This window comes from Papio anubis, chromosome 20, assembly GCF_008728515.1.
Source record: "Papio anubis isolate 15944 chromosome 20, Panubis1.0, whole genome shotgun sequence".
NCBI lineage: Eukaryota > Metazoa > Chordata > Mammalia > Primates > Cercopithecidae > Papio > Papio anubis.
Window position 1 is genome coordinate 19,391,743 of NC_044995.1, and position 20,858 is coordinate 19,412,600.

A 20,858-nucleotide genomic window follows, 5' to 3' on the forward strand; every position below is an offset into this window, starting at 1 on the left:
AATATGAGCTCATCAAATGAACAAAATAAGGTGCTAATGACCGACAAAATCAATGTACAAAAATAAGTAGCATTTCCATACGCCAACAGGAAGCTGTGAAAAGAAAATCAATCCCATTTATGATAGCAAAAAAAAAAAAAAAAAAAAACCCACCAAAAAACACAAGGAATAAATTTAACCGAAGAGGTGAGAATTTTACAATGAAAACAATAAACACTGACAAAAGAAATTAAAGAGGAAACTAATAAATGGAAATATATTCCATGTTCATGGATCAGAAGAATTAACATTGTTAAACTGTCCATACTATCCAAAACAATCTACAAATGTTATGAAATCCCTATCAAAATACCACCAATGACACTTTTCACAGAAATGCAAAGAACAATTCTAAAATTCATAAGGAACCACAAAAGTCCCCAAACAGCCAACGCAATTTTTTTTTTTTTTTTTTGGAGATGCAGTTTTGCTCTTGTCACCCAGGCTGGAGTGCAATGGCACACTCTCGGCTCACTACAACCTCCGTCTCCCAGGTTCAAGTGATTCTCCTGCCTCAGCCTCCTGAGTAGCTGGGATTATAAGCACCCGCCACCATGCCCAGCTAATTTTTTGTATTTTTAGTAGAGATGCGGTTTCACCATGTTGGCCAGGCTGGTCTCAAACTCCTGGTCTCAGCTGATCCACCTGCCTCAGCCTCCCAAAGTATTGGGATTACAGGTGTGAGCCACTGTGCCAGGCCGCCAAAGCAATCTTGTACAAAAAGAACAAAGCTGGAGGCATCACACTCCATGACTTGAAAATATACTACAAAACAACAGTAACCAAACAGTATGGTATGGCACAAAAACAGACACAGAGACCAATGGAATAGGATAGAGAACCCAGAAAAAAAAAAATCCAAATATTTGCAGCCAACTGATTTTCAACAAGAAGGTCAAGAACACACATTGGAAAAAGGACACTTTCTTGGGTAAATGGTGCGGGGAAAACTGAATATCCACCTGCAAAAGAATGAAACTAGACCCCTACCTCACCACTCAACTCAAAATGGATTAAAGACTTAAATGTAAGACTGGAAACTATGAAACTAGTAGAAGAAAACACAGGGAAACAGACACTGATCTGGGCAAGGATTTTTTAAGACCTCAAAAGCATTGACAAATGTGAAAACATAAATGTACTACATCAGAGTAAAAAGCTCTGTACAGCAAAGGAAATGAGAGTAAAAAGACAACCTACAGGCTGGGCATGGTGGCTCACGCCTATAATCCCAGCAATTTGGGAGGCTGAGGTGGGCAGATCATGAGGTCAGGAGATTGAGACCATCCTGGCTAGCACAGTGAAACGCTCTCTCTACTAAAAATACAAAAAATTTTTAGTGTGTGGTGGCACGTGCCTGTAGTCCCAGTTACTCCGGAGGCTGAGGCAGGATTATCACTTGAACCTGGGAGGCAGAGATTGTAGTGAGCAGAGATCGTACCACTGCACTCCAGCCTGGGTGACAGAGCGAGACTCCATCTCACAACAAAAAAGAGACAACCTATAGAATGGGAGAAAATATTAACAAATTATGCATCTAATAAGGCGTTAATACCAAGAATATATAAGAAAGTCAACTCAACAGCAAAAAAAAATCTGATTAAAAAATAGTCAAAAGATTTGAATAGACATTTTTCAAGACATACAAACAGCTCACAGGTAAATGAAAAAATGCTCAACATCACTAATTATAAGGAAATGCAAATCAAAGCTACAATCAGATATCACCTCACTGCTGTTAGAATGGCTATTAAAAAGACAAAAGATAACAAATGCTGGTAAAAATGTGGAAAAAGGGGGAACTCTCATACACTTTTGGTGGGAATGTAAATTAGCACAGCCATTATGGAAAATAGTATGGAGGTTTCTCAAAACAGTAAACATAGAACTACTACTGGGTATATATCCAAATGAAATGAAATCAGTTGTCAAAGAGGTATCTGCATTCCCATGTTCACTGCAGCACTATCCACGATAGCAATAACATGGACTCGAACTCAGTGTCCATCAAAAGATAAATGGATTTTCAAAAATGTGGTATATATGCAGAATAGAATACTATTCATCTATAAAAATGAAAAAAATCCTGTTATTTTTGACAACTTGGATGAAGCTAGAGAACATTATATTAAGTGAAATACGCCAAGAACAGGACAAATATCACATGATCTCACTCATATGTGGAACCTAAAAAAGTTGATCTTATGTAAGTAGAGAGTAGAGTAGTGGTTACCAGATGCTGAGGGGGTGGCTGGGAAGAGACTGGTCAATGGGTACGAAGTTATAGTTAGATAGGAGAAATAAGTTCTGATGTAATATTGCACAATAAGGTGACTATATAATCAACAAAAATGTCCTGAATGCTTTCAAATAGCTAGAAGAGAGCATCTTGAATGTCCTAACCACAAAGAAATGACAAGTGTTTGAGGTGACAGATATGCTAATCATCCTGATTTGATAATTACACAATGTACATATGTAGAAAACATCACACTGTGGCCCATGTGTCAACTAAAAATAAAACTTTTAAAAGTGTTTATGAAAAAAATCTATTAACAACGCAACAGTAAATTAAAACTGGATGAAATAGATGAAAAACATGAAAAATAACCCATGAAGATAAAATAACTGATATACAGCAATACCTACATAAAAAGTTTAAATTTGAGCTCAGTGTCTGTGCTCCAAAAAGGCAATAGATACCTACAACTGATGATCATTTGTATCTGCTGGTCATTGTACCTGTTGTATCTAATATTCAAGGCAATAGATTCCAGTGACTGGTAGGTTTACTGGCAATATTATCCAAACATTAAAGAATATATAGGCCAGGTGTGGTGGCTTATGCCAGTAATCCCAGCACTTTGAGAGGCCAAGGCAGGTAGATTGCCTGAGCCCAGGAGTTCGAGACTAGTCTGGGCAATGTGGCAAAACCTCATCTCTACAAAAACTATAAAAATTAGCCAGGCATGGTGGCACGTGCCTGTAGTCTCAACTAGGATCACCTGGGCTCAGGGAGGTGGCGGCTGCAGTGAGCTGTGATCGGGCCACTGCACTCCAGCCTAAGTGACAGAGTGAGACCCTGTCTCAAAAAGAAAAAAGGATATATAATTGCAATCATACATAGATGTTGTTGAACATATAAAAATATGGTAATCTACCCTAGTCATTTTACAAAGTTAAATTAACTCATATAACAACATTGAAAAATGACCTCAGGAAAACGAAGCCAATCTCGTGAACAAAGGTAAAATTTTAAAAGAAAATATTAGCAACATAGAATCTAGCTGTGTATTTAAGGGATAACACTTCATGATCATATAAACTTTATCCCACAAATGCAGGAATAATTTAACATCAGAGTCCATTTTCCCACATAAAGAGCTTAAAGAATAAAATTGCATTATTTCAAGAAATGCAAAAATTTTAAAAATATATTCTAAGACCCTTTATTAAAAATTCTCTAAAACTAGGCCGGGCGCGGTGGCTCAAGCCTGTAATCCCAGCACTTTGGGAGGCCGAGACGGGCGGATCACGAGGTCAGGAGATCGAGACCATCCTGGCGAACACGGTGAAACCCCGTCTCTACTAAAAAATACAAAAAACTAGCCGGGCGAGGTGGCGGGTGCCTGTGGTCCCAGCTACTCGGGAGGCTGAGGCAGGAGAATGGCGTAAGCCCGGGAGGCGGAGCTTGCAGTGAGCCGAGATCGCGCCACTGCACTCCAGCCCGGGCGACAGAGCGAGACTCCGTCTCAAAAAACAAAAAACAAAACAAAACAAAACAAAAATTCTCTAAAACTAGAATTAGGTAAAAACCTAGTTAAGAGTATTTACCAGATGCCTATAGAAATGTATTTAATAAACACTAGAAACACGCCAGTAAAGTTTGAGAAAAGAATGATTTGTTTTCAAATTCCGCTAGAGGGTCCTACTGAATACAGTTGCCTTTTTTTTTAAAGGTGCAAACAGAAAAGGAAGAGACCACATGTTGCGTGTAGAGAGCAAAACTGTCCACCTAGAAATCCACTATTATCCACTGAAAAACTATTAGATATTTCCATGAGATTTTCAATTTATAGAAATCAATACTTTCTCATACATAATATACATCGGTATTAGCCATTTAGAAAATGTTACAGAACAAAATATTCCTATTCATAATATAAACAAAATGTCCTGAGAAATTGCTTAAGAAATGTGCAAGATCTTTTAAGAAAAAACCATGAAACTAATCCCAGCACTTTGGGAGGCCGAGGTGGGCAGATCACAAGGTCACGAGTTCAAGACCAGCCTGGCCAACATAGTGAAACCCTGTCTCTACTAAAAATACAAAAATTATCTGGGTGTGGTGGTGGGTGCCCATAGTCCCAGCTACCTGGGAGGCTGAGGCAGGAGAATCGCTTGAACTGGGGAGTTGCAGGTTGCAGTGAGCTGAGATCGTGCCACTACACTCCAGCCTGGGTGACACAGCGAGACTCTGTCTCAAAACAAAACAAAACAAAAACAGAAAAAACCATAAAACTTTACAGAGAACATAAAAAGAAAAGCAGATTTAGCATGTTCAACAACAGAAGGATTCAATATTGTTAATATGTAAATGGTGCATCAGATTTCTTAAAAAACACCAATAAATACTGGAAAAATATGACAAATGTCCTTTTAAAAGTATGTGAAGCATAAAAGAAAGTAAAGAAGATCCAAGGGTGCTACAATAAAGTAGGAACCAGAAAGTAGAGGGGGTAAACATGCTCTCAAATTACAGTTACCCTTGGGATATTTGTTGATTTTAATTACCTAGATGTTTGTACCTTAATGGTCTGAAAAAATTCAACAGACAAGACCTTTCCTCAACAAAAGAGCAGGGATTACAAATAAACCTCTTTACAAAATTGGAAATATTCAAGACATAAAGTTCAGAGAAAGAAAAGCAAATCCATCAAACCTTAAAGGAAAATGACAAGGGACTTCTCAGTCTTGGCCTGGACTCTCAAAGAAAAAGAGAAAAAAAGTGCTATGGATAATTCATCATTACACAAGAGTCCCCATGGATACAAGAAACAGCAAAATTAGGCCTGTTTCCCAGAAATTGGGATTGTATGACACATAAGTGCTGGAAATATATGAAAGTATAAGATAAAAACCACGAGAAAGGGACCAGTTAAAAAAAAAAAAGACCTGGGAGAGGGAGAATGTCAAACATCTAGAAGTGAAACAATATAATCAATTACGTTTAAATCTTAAAGAAAAAAAATCTTAAAAGCAGCCAGAGAAAATACAGATTACTTACAAAAGGAATAACAATGAAACAGATGGCAGACTTCTCAAGAGCAACAATAGAAGCCAGAAGACAGTGGAATAATATCTTCAGAGTGCTGAGAAAAAAATAATTGTCAGTATAGAATTTTATACCTAGTGAAATCATCAGGCAAGAATGACAGTGAAACAAGGTTATTTTGCAACAACGACAAAAATAAACACTTACAGCATTTACTAACAATAAGACAGTCCAGGGGTGGTGGCTAACACCTGTAATCCCAGCACTTTGGGAGGTGGAGGTGGGTGGATCACCTGAGGTCAGGAATTTGAGACCAGCCTGGTCAACATAGTGAAACCCACTCTCTACTAAAAATAAAAAAATTAGCTGAGCATGGTGGCGGGAGGCTGAGGTAGGAGAATTGCTTGAACCCAGGAAGCGGAGGTTGCAGTGAGCCAAGATCACGCCACTGCACTACAGCCTGGGCAACAAGAGCAAGACTCCATCTCAAAAACTAAAACAAAAACCAATAAGCCTTCCCTAATATATTTTATGATAAATAAAATATCCCAGAAGGAAGGTATAATGAAAGAGGAATAGCATACAAATAAAAAATAATTACGTCAACAAATCCACAAGCAAACATTGCCATTTTGAAACAAAAATAACGCCCATTTTGTAGGTTAAAAAAAGAACAGAACTAAAATATCACACAACAATACCAGACTGGAGAAATAGATCAAAGTTAAAGCATTCCCATATCCTTTACATTATCTTGAGGAAAGTTAGACATGAATTTTAGACTTCGCTAAATTACGTATGTATCTGTCAAGTGTCACAAACAATAATGATAATTGAAGTATCAAAACAGGCAGAAATACCCCCAAAATATTTAAATTCACCGGCAATGGCAGAAATGCTCTTCTGTTTTTCATCTACAAATCAACAAAGATATTTCCTTTTTTTTTTTTTTTGAGACAGAGTCTTGCTCTGTCGCCAGACTGGAGTGCAGTGGCGCGATCTCAGCTCACTGCAACCTCTGCCTCCCAGGTTCAAGCGATTCTCCTGCCTCAGTCTCCTGAGTAGCTGGGATTACAGGCATGTGCCACCACACCCAGCTAATTTTTGTATATTTAGTAGAGATGGGGTTTCATCATGTTGGCCAGGATGGTCTTGATCTCTTGACCTCGTGATCTGCCTGCCTCAGCCTCCCAAAGTGCTGGGATTACAGGCGTGAGCCACCGTGCCTGGCCTCAACAAAGATATTTCTAAGTGATAATAGCCACTATTGATAAAGTTTATAATAGGTATACTTTGCTGGTATACTTCTGATAAAAATTCTGTGACAATAAAATATATATTTGACATAGAGATGTCAATTTCTTATCTCTCCTTAGAACCTCAACTAATTGCCACAATGGTTACCAGTTTATTTCACAGTAGATACTATTATTGATATGTGTGTTTTTCAACTTGCTGGCCTTGAAATCCTAGGGGTGGAGATAGAGCAAGTTTATTGCAAAGCAATATGCAAACCAAATATTGTATATGGACTGAATAAACACATTTTAGTATCCATCGAAATATATAATGCCCATTGAATATATAATTTTTCAGATGCAATTACAATGAATAAAAACTACAAAATATCATGGGTATTAAAAGGAATTAGGTACACATGATAAAAATTTAAAGATAACTTTTAAAAATATATAAATATTGTATGTTTTCCAAACAAAACAAGGGGGAAATGGAGTTGCAAAAAAAACAAAACAGGATTGTGTCCACCCTGATTAAGGAGGGAGAAATATTTTTAAGCCCATAAGATTAAAAGAGGAAACAAAAAGCATAAAATAGGGGATAAATAAATCCAAGTATATTGGTAATAAATTAAATGGAGCGAACATTCAATTTAAAAAATTCTCAGATAATATCACAGTGCAGTGGTTATCGAACATGGCTAAACATTTGAAAATCCTAGAGAATTTCAAAAAATAATGATACTTGTGTACCATGCCTAGAGATTATTATTTAATTGGTCTGGGGTGTGGCTTGGGCTGTGAAATTTTTTAAAAGACCGTAGCTATTTCTAAAGTACACACAAGTTTGGCAACCATTTCCATATTATTTCTGCACAATTCAATGGCTTTTAGTATACCCACTGAGTTGTGCAACAATCACAACAATCTAATTTTTAAACATTTTTTTACCCCCAAAAGAAATGCTGTCTGTGCTCATTAGCAGTCACTTCTCATTTTCCCACTCCCCATTCTCCATCCGTTCTACCTCTTCCCCATCCCCAGTGCTGGGTAACCAGTAACCTACTTTCTGTCAGTATAGATTTGCTTATTGAGGACACTTCAAATAAATGCAATCATATAATATGCAGTGTTTGTATCTAGCTTCTTTCACTTGGCATGGGATATAGTTTGGATGTTTGTCCCCTTCAAATCTCATGTTGATGTAATCTAATGTTTAATGTAATCCCCACTGTCAGAGGTGGGGCTTGGTGGGAGGTGTTTGGATCATGGGGATGGATCCCCTCATGAATAGCTTGGTGCCATCTTTGTGGTAAAGAGTGAGTTCTTGGCCGGGTGTGGTGGCTCACACCTGTAGTCTCAGCATTTTGGGAAGCAAAGGTGGACGGATCATGAGGTCAGGAGTTTGAGACCAGTCTGGCCAACATGGTGAAATACCATCTCTACTAAAAATACAAAAATTAGCTGGGTATGGTGATAGGTACCTGTAATTCCAGCTGCTTGGGAGGCTAAGGCAAGAGAATCGCTTGAGCCTAGGAGAAGGAGGTTGCAGTAAGCAGAGATTGGGCCATTGCACTCTAGCCTGGGCGACAAAGCAAGACTCTGTCGTGAGTTCTTATGCTATGAGTTCGCGCGAGATCTGGTTGTTTAAAAGAGCCTGGAACTTCCTCCTCTGTCTTGCCATGTAAAAACGCACCGACTCCCCTTCCACCATGACTGAAAGCTTCCTGGGCCTCACCGGAAGCCAAGCAGATGCTAGTGCTACGCTCATACAGCCTCCAGAAGCATGAGCTAAGTAAATCTCTCTTCATTATAAATTACCCAGCCTCAGGTATTTCTTTATAGCATGTTTCCAAGGTTCATCCGTGTTAAAGCATGGATCAGAACTTCATTCCTTTTTATTGCTGAATAATATTTCATTGTAAGAAAATGGCAAATTTTATTCATCCATTCGTTGATGGACATTTGGGTTGTTCCCACTTTGTGGCTATTGTGAATATCAAGATATAGTGCACTTCTGCCTCCAAATCTTGAGAATGCCTGGTACTGTCAAGCATCTTAATTTTTGCCAATTTACAGCATGTGCAATAATTATATCATTGTGGTTTTAATTTGCTTTTTTTTTTTTTTGAGATGGAGTCTCCCTCTGTCACCCAGGCTGGAGTGCAGTGGTGCGATCTTAGCTCACTGCAACCTCCACCTCCTAGGTTCAAGCGATTCTCCTGCCTTAGCCTCCTGAGTAGCTGGGATTATAAGCACCTGCCACCATGCCCAGCTAATTTTTGTAATTGTAGTAGAGACGGGGCTTCCCCATGTTGGCCAGGCAGGTCTCCAACTGGCCTCAAGTGATCCACCCGCCTCAGCCTCCCAAAGTGCTGGAATTATAGGCATGAGCCACCACGCTCAGCCTAATTTGCATTTTTTTCCCCTGGAACTGCCAATAGGTACCTTTTACCAAATTTTTCAGTATTGTTATTTATCTTGTTCTTATCAATCTGTAAAAGCTTTTTCTATTCTGATACTAATTTCATTGTTGTCTATATGCAGTGCAAGTATCTCCACCCAATTCATGGCTTGTCTTTTACTGTCTTTATAATGTCTTTTGATGAACAGAGTAATTTTCATGTAGCCAAATTTATCAATCTTTTAATGATTATTTTTAAAAAGAACTAAATAGAACCTTTAGAAATTATTTGGTTTCCTTTCAAATCTGTCCCTTTATGAAAATCTATTAGTCATCATTTTTGTGGTTTAATTTGTTTATTTCTTTAAACTATCTCCAAGAGCTTATAGCTACATCTAATCATTCTACTATGTAAAGATTTTTGCCATGTAATATGTTGTTTCTTCAGATTACCTATCACTCATCTGTGACCCATTTCCCTGTGGGTTTGATGACCTTTATGAGCTCACCTTTTGTTGATCTTAACTTATGAGAATTCTAAAGGCCTCTTACTTTCCTCTGGAGATTTGCAATTGCTTTAAATGGGAGTCAGAAGGCACCATCTTAGAGAATAAAATTTCAGTCCTTTTTTTTCCATCGCCTAACCATCTTTATTATTCTAGTATTCACTTTTCTCTGGACATAATGTTTCTCTGTTCCTCCTACGAAGTTAATACCCACCCCAAGGCCTTTACACTGCTCTCTCAGATACTGGCTTGTCTCATGCCCTTACTTTAGTCAAGTTTTTGTTCAAATACTACCTCTTCAGAGAGGATTTTCCAAAATCTACCAATTTAAAATAGGCCATTCCAACCCCTCATTATTCTTTACTTGCCTACCTTTCTTTACCTTTATTTGTACTGCTTATCACTACCTATTCTTATATTGATATTTATTAAATACATGCATACATATGTATATACATACATACACATATACATAGAATTTTCTTTCCTCATGTATTTTGTATTTCTCCCACAAGAAAGTGTTTCAGCAGAGTAAGAACCTTTACTAGACCATTATTTTCCCAATGGCTACTATAGTCCTTGGCAGAGAATAGGCCTTCAATAGATATATTTTGGATAAATGAACAATATATTAAAGAATAAAGACAGGAAGTCTAAATTCAAAGAAACAATCTAGAAAGGAATTGACTCCCAAGTTTACATAAAAGTGTTGTCATTGGGGAAGAGGAAGAGCCATTCCCTCTTTTGTTTTATTTTATTATTTTTTTTGAGACTGTGTTTTGCTCTTATTGCCCAGGCTGGAGTGCAATGGTATGATTTCGGCTCACCATAACCTCTGCCTCCTGGGTTCAAGGGATTCTCCTGCCTCACTCAGCCCTCTGAGTAGCTGGGATTAATAGGCATGCGCCACCATGCCCGGCTAATTTTTTGCATTTTTACTAGAGATGGGGTTTCTCCATGTTGGTCAGGCTGGTCTTGAACTCCTGACCTCAGGTGATCTGCCCGCCTCAGCCTCCCAAAGTGCTGGGATTATAGACGGGAGCCACCGTGCCTGGCCAACCATTCCCTCTTTTGAAAGTGGGAAGAATTATAATAAAAGACCAACAGGGAAAGGAGGTAGTAGAAATTAGGTAAGAGTCTTTAGGAAGATCATGCTGAAAAACCCTTGCTTTTCTCCTCAAGTCACAGGTTTTTTTTTTTTCCCACACAACTTCAGTCCTCTAGGGACATGTATTAATCAATAACTTCCTAAATGCTTCAGAGGAGAAAGGAAGGAAGAGGCATGAGACAGTTTATTCCACCACAAGGAATAAAGTGATCATCTAGGTTGGAAAATCACTTATTAAAGTTGTAATTGATATGGATTTTGTTTCATATAAGAATACTACAGAAGAAAACAATAAAGTTTCTTAGACAATCACAGGTTTCCCCTCAACTATTTTCCAGTAACAGATGATTCTAGCATATTCATTCAATGTCCAATGCAAAGTTCTTTTTTTTTTCTTTTTTTGACATGGAGTCTTGCTCTGTCACCCAGGCTGGAGTACAGTGACGTGATCTCAGCTCACTGCAACCTCCATCACGGGTTCAAGTGATTCTTCCTCCCTCAGTCTCCCGAGTAACTGGGATTACAAGCACACACCAGCAGCCCAGCTAAATTTTTGTATTTTTAGTAGAGATGGGGTTTCGCTATGTTGGCCAGGCTGGTCTTGAACTCTTGACCTTGTGATCTACCCACCTTGGCCTCCTAAAGTGCTGGGATTACAGGCATGAGCCATCACACCCAGCCCAAAGTTCTTAATATGTAATATTTAACTACCAAGAACACACAAGACAATGTGTTTGTTCTAATTAATGGGTTGTGTTTGAGTTGTTGGTGAAATGCATTGATCCACTCTATCACTATACAAATGATGTAAACTCTTTTATCAGAAAAAACATACACCTCTGCATCTATTTTTTTAATCTGTGACTGGGCCTGTGAATTATTTAGAGCTCCTTTAGCAGATCTAAACTGTAACAATGTATAAGCTGTTTTATCTGCCAATATTCCAAGTATCCCAAACTTCAAATCTAGCCCTTTGATCATCAGGGAAGATGGCAGAAAGATGGTATCAGAAGGCAGTGGTAAGGCTTTTTGAAGGATGGAAAAGATAAAGGTGCCCTGAGAAACCATGTCTACTTCCAGTAATTTCAAACTCCTCCTTTGAAAAAAATAATAAATTCAGTTAATTACTTAAAAAAGAACCTTGAAATAACAGCAGAGAAAGCAGCCATTCCAAAGGTAGATCCTGAAACATGAAGGCCAGATTCCTTACCTAGTGATACCAAGTTGCTGTAGTTCTCCAACATCACATCTCTATACAAATCTCTCTGAGCGGAGTCCAGGCATTCCCACTCTTCCTGAGAAAAGTCAATGGCAACATCTCTGAACATCACTAATTTCTGAAACAACAAACAAAATGTTAGTTTTGGAAATTAAAAAAAATGCTTTTTTTTTTTTTTTTTGAGACGGAGTCTTGCTCTGTCACCTGGGCTGGAGTGCAGTGGCCGGATCTCAGCTCACTGCAAGCTCCTCCTCTCGGGTTCATGCCATTCTCCTGCCTCAGCCTCCCAAGTAGCTGGGACTACAGGCACCCGCCACTTCGCCCAGCTAGTTTTTTGTATTTTTTAGTAGAGACGGGGTTTCACCGTGTTAGCCAGGATGGTCTCGATCTCCTGACCTCATGATCTGCCCGTCTCGGCCTCCCAAAGTGCTAGGATTACAGGCTTGAGCCACCGCGCCCGGCCAAAAAATGCTTTTTCTTTTTTTTCTTTTTTTTTTTTGAGATGGAGTCTTGCTCTGTTGCCCAGGCTGGAGTGCAGTGGCGCAATCCTGGCTCATGCAACCTCCGCCTCCCAGATTCAAGCAATTCTCCTGCCTCAGCCTCCTGAGTAGCTGGGATTACAGGCACCTGCCACTGCACCCAGCTAATTTTTGTATTTTTAGTAGAGATGAGGTTTCATCATCTTGGTCAGGCTCGTCTCGAACTCCTGACTTTGTGATTCACCCGCCTCGGCCTCCCAAAGTGCTAGGATTACAGGCATGAGCCACCGTGCCCGGCCAAAAAAGATACTTTTTCAATGGGGAGGGAGATGAAGAGGACCCCTCCACAAAGCAAGCAACACAGCACACGGGCTGAAAAGTACACGTATGTTCCTGATTATTCCTATCGCTATAGTTTTGTTGTTGTTGTTGTTGTTTTGGAGACAGGGTCTCACTCTTGTCACCCAGGCTGGAGTGCAGTGGCGCCATCATAGCTCACTGCAGCCTCGAACTCCTGGGCTTAAGTGATCCTGTCTCAGTCTCCTGAGTACTTGAGACCACAGTACGTGCCACTGTGCCCTGATAATTTTCAAAATTTTTTGTAGGGACAGGGGTCTTGTTATGTTGCCCAGGCTAGTCTTGAATTCTGGCCTTAAGGGGACCCTCCTGCTTAGGCCTCCCAAAGTGCTGGGATTATAGGTGTGAGCCACTGCTCCTGGCCTGCTATACAAATTTTCTGCATATAGAACATCTTACTTTACAGATAAGTCTGGGAATAAAGTAAATGCTATGTCCCAATTAAAAGAAATAGCATACACAAGCATTCTATACAATATGTATATTGTGTATCATACATTCAAAATAAATGTAAGTTTCTTTCTTCACTATTTAAGGAATAAACAAAATAACTGGGAAAATTTTTCTGTAAAACCTTATAAAATAAGATCTGTATAAAATTAAAGAATTTATTGAAGCTCCAGGTTCACCACTAGATCAGAGTACCATATCATAAACATTTTCCTTGTCATCAATAATTTAGTAAATATTTTATAGGCTACAGAATAGCTCCTATATAATGAACATATCTGACGTAATAAATGCTCATATTTGAACATTTTAGGTGGTAAAAATCTTGTATTTCTTGATTCTCAGAGTTTATTATTCTTAACTTCTGCTGGTGAATGATCATCTTCATTATGATCATATTTACCGTTCATCCGTAAATGTAACTTTTCATCATTCTAAGCAATAGAAAGGTGAAAAACATAATCCAAATTTATACATTCAAGACCAGCACATAATGTCAAATTTCAAATTGATCCATATTAAATTATATGTTCCTGGGGAAGATCCCCGATCTCTCTGTATTCAGTCCCTAATCATCCTCCTAATCTTAAAAACTCATAAAGCATGAGCTCCTGCCACATATCGAGAGTGAGCCCAGTCAAGACCAACTCCTGTCTTGTCTACCTGTGAACTTAGATCTAAAGAGAAGTTCAAAAGGTTTTCACGTGTCGTGCCATTTAACAACCTCCTCAACCTTATGAAATCAGGGAACTCTGCTTTTGTTAGATCAGTGTTCCTAGTCAAAGATGCTGACCGGATTGTTGAGTAAGTATGTGACTAAAGGTTAGATTAGAAAGACACACTTAGGGAAGACACTATCACTTATCAGAATGGGACAAACTAAGGAGCACATTCCTGAGTGAGGTCAGTTAGGAATGAAGCTTCAGGAGTAAGGAATACACACACATACTCTGTAAAAAAGTAAATGAAGAGAGCACAAAGAAACTCCAGTTTACCCGAGCCATGGTTTTTAGAGCTGCAAGAAATGATCAGTCCTCTTCTGGGTTCCTATCTTAGGAAAGCACAGAGTCTGGAGAATGCAGAGCTAGGGAGGAGAAAGCAGAACCGTGAGACCAGGTGTTTTGCAAAGTAACAAATGATTCAGTTGGAATTATCTTTGTTGTTCTTTTCTTCCTGTTTCTCCCACCCCCAAAACACACACTAAGGGGGACAGATACATGTTGTGGTTCTTACCTTGATCAAACTCAGTGCTTTCTATATACAAAAAGAAAATATAACAACGTCTCTACCACTTCTGAAATGAAACTCATAGGTAATAACACATCCATAGATGTCTAGATGTCAAAAATGGAGATAATGAACAACTTAGTATTTCAATATATTTATGATCATACACAACTACATTAGAAGGCACAAATAATTAAATGCTTATGCTTACAATTACTTATAATGAAATTTAGACTTATAAAATGACAATATGTAACTAAGTATGGTCGACACATTTTATATTTGACATTTTGAAATAAAGGCTAAATATATGTGTGTTCATGTGTATGTATAGATTAAGTAGAAATGCATTATCTATAAATGGAGGTTTCTATACGTATTTGCCATGGGCAAGACAAATATCACAGCTAGCATTGCCATCAATACTGTAACTTTTCGAAATAGTTAAAAAAAAACTCAGTAAATTTCTTAAGCAAAGTACAGCCTTTTTCTCAACCAAATCATGGTTGCATTCCTGGAAGATACAGCTAATAGTAAAACCATCCAATAACAGGCAAGTAGGTAAATTCAGCAAATTGAAGAAGTCATGCACAAAAGCATTATGTAAGATATTCCAGACCCGGATAATTATAAACATACTTTTTCCAGGTATGGTTCTCAATTTTGCAAATCACAATTTTTTGTTATGCACTGATGGACAACTAAATCATAAGTTGGTAAACTACTGTCTACCAACTAGTTTTGTAAGTAAAGTTTTATTGGAATACGTCCACACTGATTCAGTTATGTAGTGCCTTTGGCTACTTTCACACTACAGCAGCAGAGCTGAAGAGTTGCAACAGAGACCATGTGGCCCACAAAGTCATGTGAAATGTCTAGCCCTTTACAGAAAAAGCTGGGTAATCTCTAACCTAGATCCGAGACCTCACTCCTTCAAAAGCTATAAGTCGGCTGGGCGCAGTGGCTCACGCCTGTAATCCCAGCACTTTGAGAGGCCTAGGCGGGGGGATCATGAGGTCAGGAGATTGAGACCATCCTGGCTAACACAGTGAAACCCCTTCTCTACTAAAAATACAAAAAATTAGCCGGGCGTGGTGGCGTACGCCTGTAGTCCCAGCTACCCGGGAGGCTGACGCAGGGGAATGGCGTGAACCCAGGAGGTGGAGCTTGCAGTGAGCTGAGATCACGCCACTGCACTCCAGCCTGGGCGACAGAGTGAGACTCCGTCTCAAACAAACAAACAAACAAACAAAACTAGAAGTCTTTACCCTCAATCCTGTTACTTTAACATTCAACAGTACCTAGATGTATTTCCAAAACACCCTCTAGGGAGAATAACTGCCCCTGCAGAGAGTCATTGATATAGGTACTCAATACATTTTTAATTGAAAATTCGACTTCTTCAACATATAGATTTCTGCAAGAGATACTTGTGCCCATCCTAACAACCTAAAAATAATTCAGATAAGATGAAAAATCATAATTTCTTTTAAATTCATCAGAGAGCTGAGGGCACAAATTTAAAAGACCTAAACTCCAAAAAAGTGCCAAGCTCTTTATTTAAAAACAATTTTTTTTTGAGACAGGGCCTTACTCTGTCACCTAAGCTGGAGTGCAGTGGCATGATCATAGCTTACTGTAACCCTGAACTCCTAGGCTCAAGTAATCCTCCCACCCCAGCCTTCGAAGTAGCTAGGACTACAGGCATGTGCCATCATACCCAGCTAATTTTTACTTTTTTTGTTGAGATGGGGTTTTGCTACATTGTCCAAGCTGGTCTTGAACTCCTGGCCTCAAGCAATCCTCCTGCTTCAGCCTCCCAAAGTGCTGAGATTATAGGTATGAGCCACCACATGTGGCCCTAAGCTCTTCTTAAGAGCCACATATGGATGCTCCCATCTATGGCAGAGTTTAAACTAAATTGTACCAATAACAGTGCAACCATTCCAATAAAAATACAGTATTAAGATAAAAACTCAAGTTCCAACTATATGCTCTTTACAAGAAGCACATTTTAAATATAAAGATGGGCCGAAAGTAAAATGGGAAGATACACCATACAAACACCAATCACAAGAAAGCTTGTATGCCTATATTAGTATAAGACAAAATAGACTTCAAGATAAAGAGAAATACTAGCAATAAGGAGGATCAACTCATCAAGAAGACAGCAATCCAAATGTAGAGATTTAACAACGAAGCTTCAAAATGTGTGAAGCAAAAATTGACACAACTAAAGGAAGAAAGCGGCAAACCCACATTCAGAGTTGGGAATTTTAAGATCTTTTGCTCAGTAACTGATAGAACAAGTAGACAATAAAATCAGTAACAATATAGAGGATTTATATACCACTATATCAAGTACCTTGGCCAAGTTGATAAATATCTATTAATAGAATACCACATCCACTTACCAAAATCTAAGCTGGGCTGAAGAGAACTGAGCTGCAAGGTGTTGGAATAAGTGATTAACACAACCAGCCTTTAATCACTTAGCAATCACTTAATATAAGAGGCTAACCCAGAGAAAGCACTGAGTACTCCACTGTTTCACTCCCCCAACCCCAACCATGAAATAGCACCTGGAGAGGGTCAGAGAGGGTCAGGCAGATCAGTGCAAATGTGGATCAGTGCAGAAGTGAGTCATCTCACTGCTAAGAGAATGCAGAACAAAAGGCTCCTGTCATTCATTTTATGGACTGGGACCAGGGGACAAGAAGACACGGGAAGGGCTAAGAGTGAAAAAGTAGTGAGTACTGGCCGGGCACGGTGGCTCATGCCTGTAAGCAACCCCAGCACTTTGGGAGACCGAGGCAGGAGGATTGCTTGAGGCCAGAAGTTTGAGACCAGCCTGGGCAACATAGTAAGAATCTGTCTCTACAAAATAATAACAACAATAATAATAATAATAAAACATCAGCCAGGCGTTGTGATGCAAACCTGTAGGCCTAGCTACTTGTGAGGCTGAGACAGGAGGATTGCTTGAACTGCCCAGGAGTTCAAGGCTGCAAAGAGCTATGATCACACCACTACACTCCAGTCTGGGTGACAGAGCAATACCCTGTCTCCAAAAATATGTTTTAAAAAAGAAAAGAAAAGAAAAAAGAAATAAAGAAAAAAATTAAAACTACCGAGTACTAAGAGTGGGAAAAAAAGTGTCTTCAAGGTTTCCCCTCTCCTCTAGATTAGGATGTCCTCTTGGCAGAGGCACCTGATAAAGAGGCCTCCTAATGGAGATGCCTGGGTTAGGAATGTAAACATGCATAACAGCATAGCTGGTCCAGGAGGCCTGAGTCCTGAACTGCAACTCCCTTTAGAGACTGTAATGCACTAGATGTGCACCAAGTCTGCTGCAGGGAGGCCAGCTTTCCCCTGTGTAACCTGCCAGGAATGACTTGGTGGAGCCTGAGGGCCCACACATAGGATTTTGGCAAGAGTCAGACTCTTCATTAACAACTGCGTATGGAAAGGTCATCAAAATAAACCAGATGCTGGGTCATAAAATGAGTATCAGTAAATATTTTAAAAACTGAATTATACAGAGAATATACTGTGGTCAGTGTCCACACATTATTAAATTACAAACTGGTAACAAGAATCTCCAAATATTTGGAAATTAAACATACTTCTAAATAACCCATGCAAAAAGACATTGGAAATATGCTGAACTGAGTGACAACAGAAACACATGTATCAGATTCTGTGAGCTGCAACAAAAGCAGTATTTAGAGGACAATTTATAGTATTAAATGCTTATGTTAGAAAAATGATTTAGGCTCCCACTTTGGGAAGCTGGAAGAAGAGGAGCAAATGAAGACCAAAGTAAGAAGAAAAGAAATAATAAAAATAAGCACAAAATCCACAATATAAAGTAGATTACAATAGAGAATATCAACAAACTCAAAAATTGATTCTTTCAAAAGATTCATACAGTTTATAAACCCCTACACCAAGTTTTCAAAAAAATATATTACCAAAGTACAGACTGGACCACAGATTTTTTAAGGCTTTAATTAAAAAGATAATACAATTCTATGCCAATAATTTTGGCAATTTCAACGAGAAACACAAATTCCTTAAAACAAAAATTGCCAAAATTCACACAAGAAAAAACTGAAGTAAAAATCATCCCATGGATATTAAAGAAACTGAATGTGTAGAAACAAACAAACTGCCACAGAGAAGGCCCAGATGGCTTTACTGGTAAATTCTACCAACATTTAAGGCAGATATTCTTTCACAAATGTTTTCAGAAAACAGAAAACGGAGATAGCACTCTGTTCTACATCTTGAGGCCAAATAACCATAATACTAAAACCTCACAAAGATATTACATGAAAAAAAATTACAGTTCATTAGCCTCTAGGAAGACAGACATACAACAAAGTTATAAAGTATTACCAATCAAATCTATTTGACTTTGGAACCACAAGTATGTTTTCTATAACTATAATCACAAAATTAAATCAAAATGAAAAAAAATCTCTAAGAACCAAAAGCAAAATGAAACAAACTTATCTGTGCATACAAAGCTGGAAGGTTAAACATATAAAGGAAGTGATTATTTTCAGGAACTTTAAAATATAGTCATTTGACATTAGACCCAATATAACCTACAAACAAAATAACTATAAACTGTTTTTCAAAGTTGTCTTAAGAGTTTGTTATGTTATAACTTTATGAAGTTATGTCTTAGAGTTTTTCAGTAGTTATACTGTTATTAATATTGGCATTGTTAATCTAAAACTAATATATATATATAACCTGAAATGATTATACACACACATATATCAATGAGAATCTTAGTATCATTAATCATTACGAATTAAGATTTTTCTCAGATTATAAAAGAAACACAAATATAAAATCAAAGATAGTGAGAAAAACTATAACCTTTTAATTCAATTGGAAATATCAGTATACACTCAGAATTTTTTTTCTCCTTCTAAAAAATTTATATTTCACCAGCTCTGTTAAGGCTATAAGCAATGACAACTCGGAGCAATGAGAGTTCCTACTATCCTGGTTTTGACTTCTTAAAAGCACTTCTTATAAAAAGAACCAGGGCCCCATAAATAAGTGGCTGATTTTATGTTTGGGACAGGAAATTGTACAAAATAAGCCTAGAATACTCTGTCAGAACAGAAAGTCTGGAATCTGCCAAAGACTACTAGGGTCATGTCAAAAAGAATAAAAAGGAATCCAAAAGTAGACAAATCGGAGAGGGTAAACCTTCCACTTGCCATACATGGAACAATGTGAGCGTTAATAAGAACAGTTATTGTTACAGACCAAAACATAACAGATATCTTTTAATCCACAAGTTAATAGTTTAAAGGAAAAACATGGAATAAGCTTTGAGAGATGCTGAAAAATAATAAGAGAAAAACCAATCTTTTATTCTAGTTTTGTTTTTTTTTTTCTTTTTGCATAAACTGTTCTTCAGGTAACCAAGAATACCTGACACTGATAAAGGATGGCTCCCTTTATAGATATATTCCAGCTCATAAATGCAGAAGAATTAGAATATCATTTTGTAACCCCTGATAAGATAACATATTCACATAAAGATATCAATAGCTGGTTGTTAACATCACATAAAGGAAAACAACCAAATACTATGCACCACTGCACCACTTCAGAGAAGGCACATCACTATGTATGATGGATTAGTGTTTAAAAAAAAAAAAAAGCAAAACCGGGGCCAGGTGCAGTGGTTCACACCTATAATCCCAGCACTTTGGGAGGCCAAGGCTGGCAGATCATGAGGTCAGGAGATTGAGACCATCCTGGCCAACATGGTGAAACCCTGCCTCTACTAAAATACAAAAAATTAGCTGGGCATGGTGGGGCGTGCCTGTACTCCCAGCTACTCGGGAGGCTGAGGTAGGGGAATTGCTTGAACCCAGGAGGCGGAGGTTGCAGTGAGCCAAGATCACGCCACTGCACTCCAGCCTGGCGACAGAGCAAGACTCTGTCTCAAGAAAAACAAACAAACAAACAAACAAACCAAGCACAAACAAACAAAACTCTTAAACTTGATCAAGCCTTTAAAATTAAATACTGGTTTACAAGAAATACAGGGTCAGAGGAACATGTTAAATGACACCACAGACCAGCAATCAACAAAATCCAGAATATGGGTAACTCTACAGGAAAATTCTGTTTCTGGCACAAATAAACTGTAAGAAAGAAAAAGTGAAAGAACCCAGAGATTAGAAGAATATTTAAGAAACATATGTCATTATTACAACAAATAGACATTGCCTCGGTCTCCCAAAGTGCTGGGATTACAGGCATGAGCCACCACGCCTGGCTTTTTTCTTTTTAGCAGTAATGATACTATGGTTTTTTTTTTTAATTTAAAAGTTCTTACCTTTTACAGATATATATTAATATATTTAAGGATGAAATTATACATCTGAAATCCACTTTCAAGATAACCTAGGTGGCGCCCAAGATGGCCGCATAGGAACAGCTCCAGCCTCCAACTCCCAGCGTGAGCGACACAGAAGACGGGTGATTTCTGCATTTTCAACTGAGGTACCGGGTTCAT

The 20,858-nt window shown here is 38.3% G+C and overlaps 1 protein-coding gene across 6 annotated transcripts in view; it reads right to left on the minus strand.

Moving 5' to 3' along the window:
* Positions 1–20,858, minus strand: part of ZNF420 (zinc finger protein 420) — a 46,272-nt gene that overhangs the window by 11,196 nt on the left and 14,218 nt on the right. For 3 of the 6 annotated variants that reach the window (XM_031659545.1, XM_031659542.1, XM_031659543.1), the window contains exons 3-4: positions 14,071–14,159; positions 11,781–11,907 (exon numbers count right to left, since the gene is read on the minus strand). In XM_031659545.1, coding sequence (XP_031515405.1) covers positions 11,781–11,907; positions 14,071–14,079 — 136 coding nt within the window. In that variant the 5' untranslated portion in view covers positions 14,080–14,159. Of the gene's footprint in view, positions 1–5,326; positions 5,412–11,780; positions 11,908–14,024; positions 14,160–20,858 lie in introns of all 6 variants that reach the window. The other 3 variants (XM_031659548.1, XM_031659546.1, XM_031659544.1) reach the window with 2 other exon arrangements.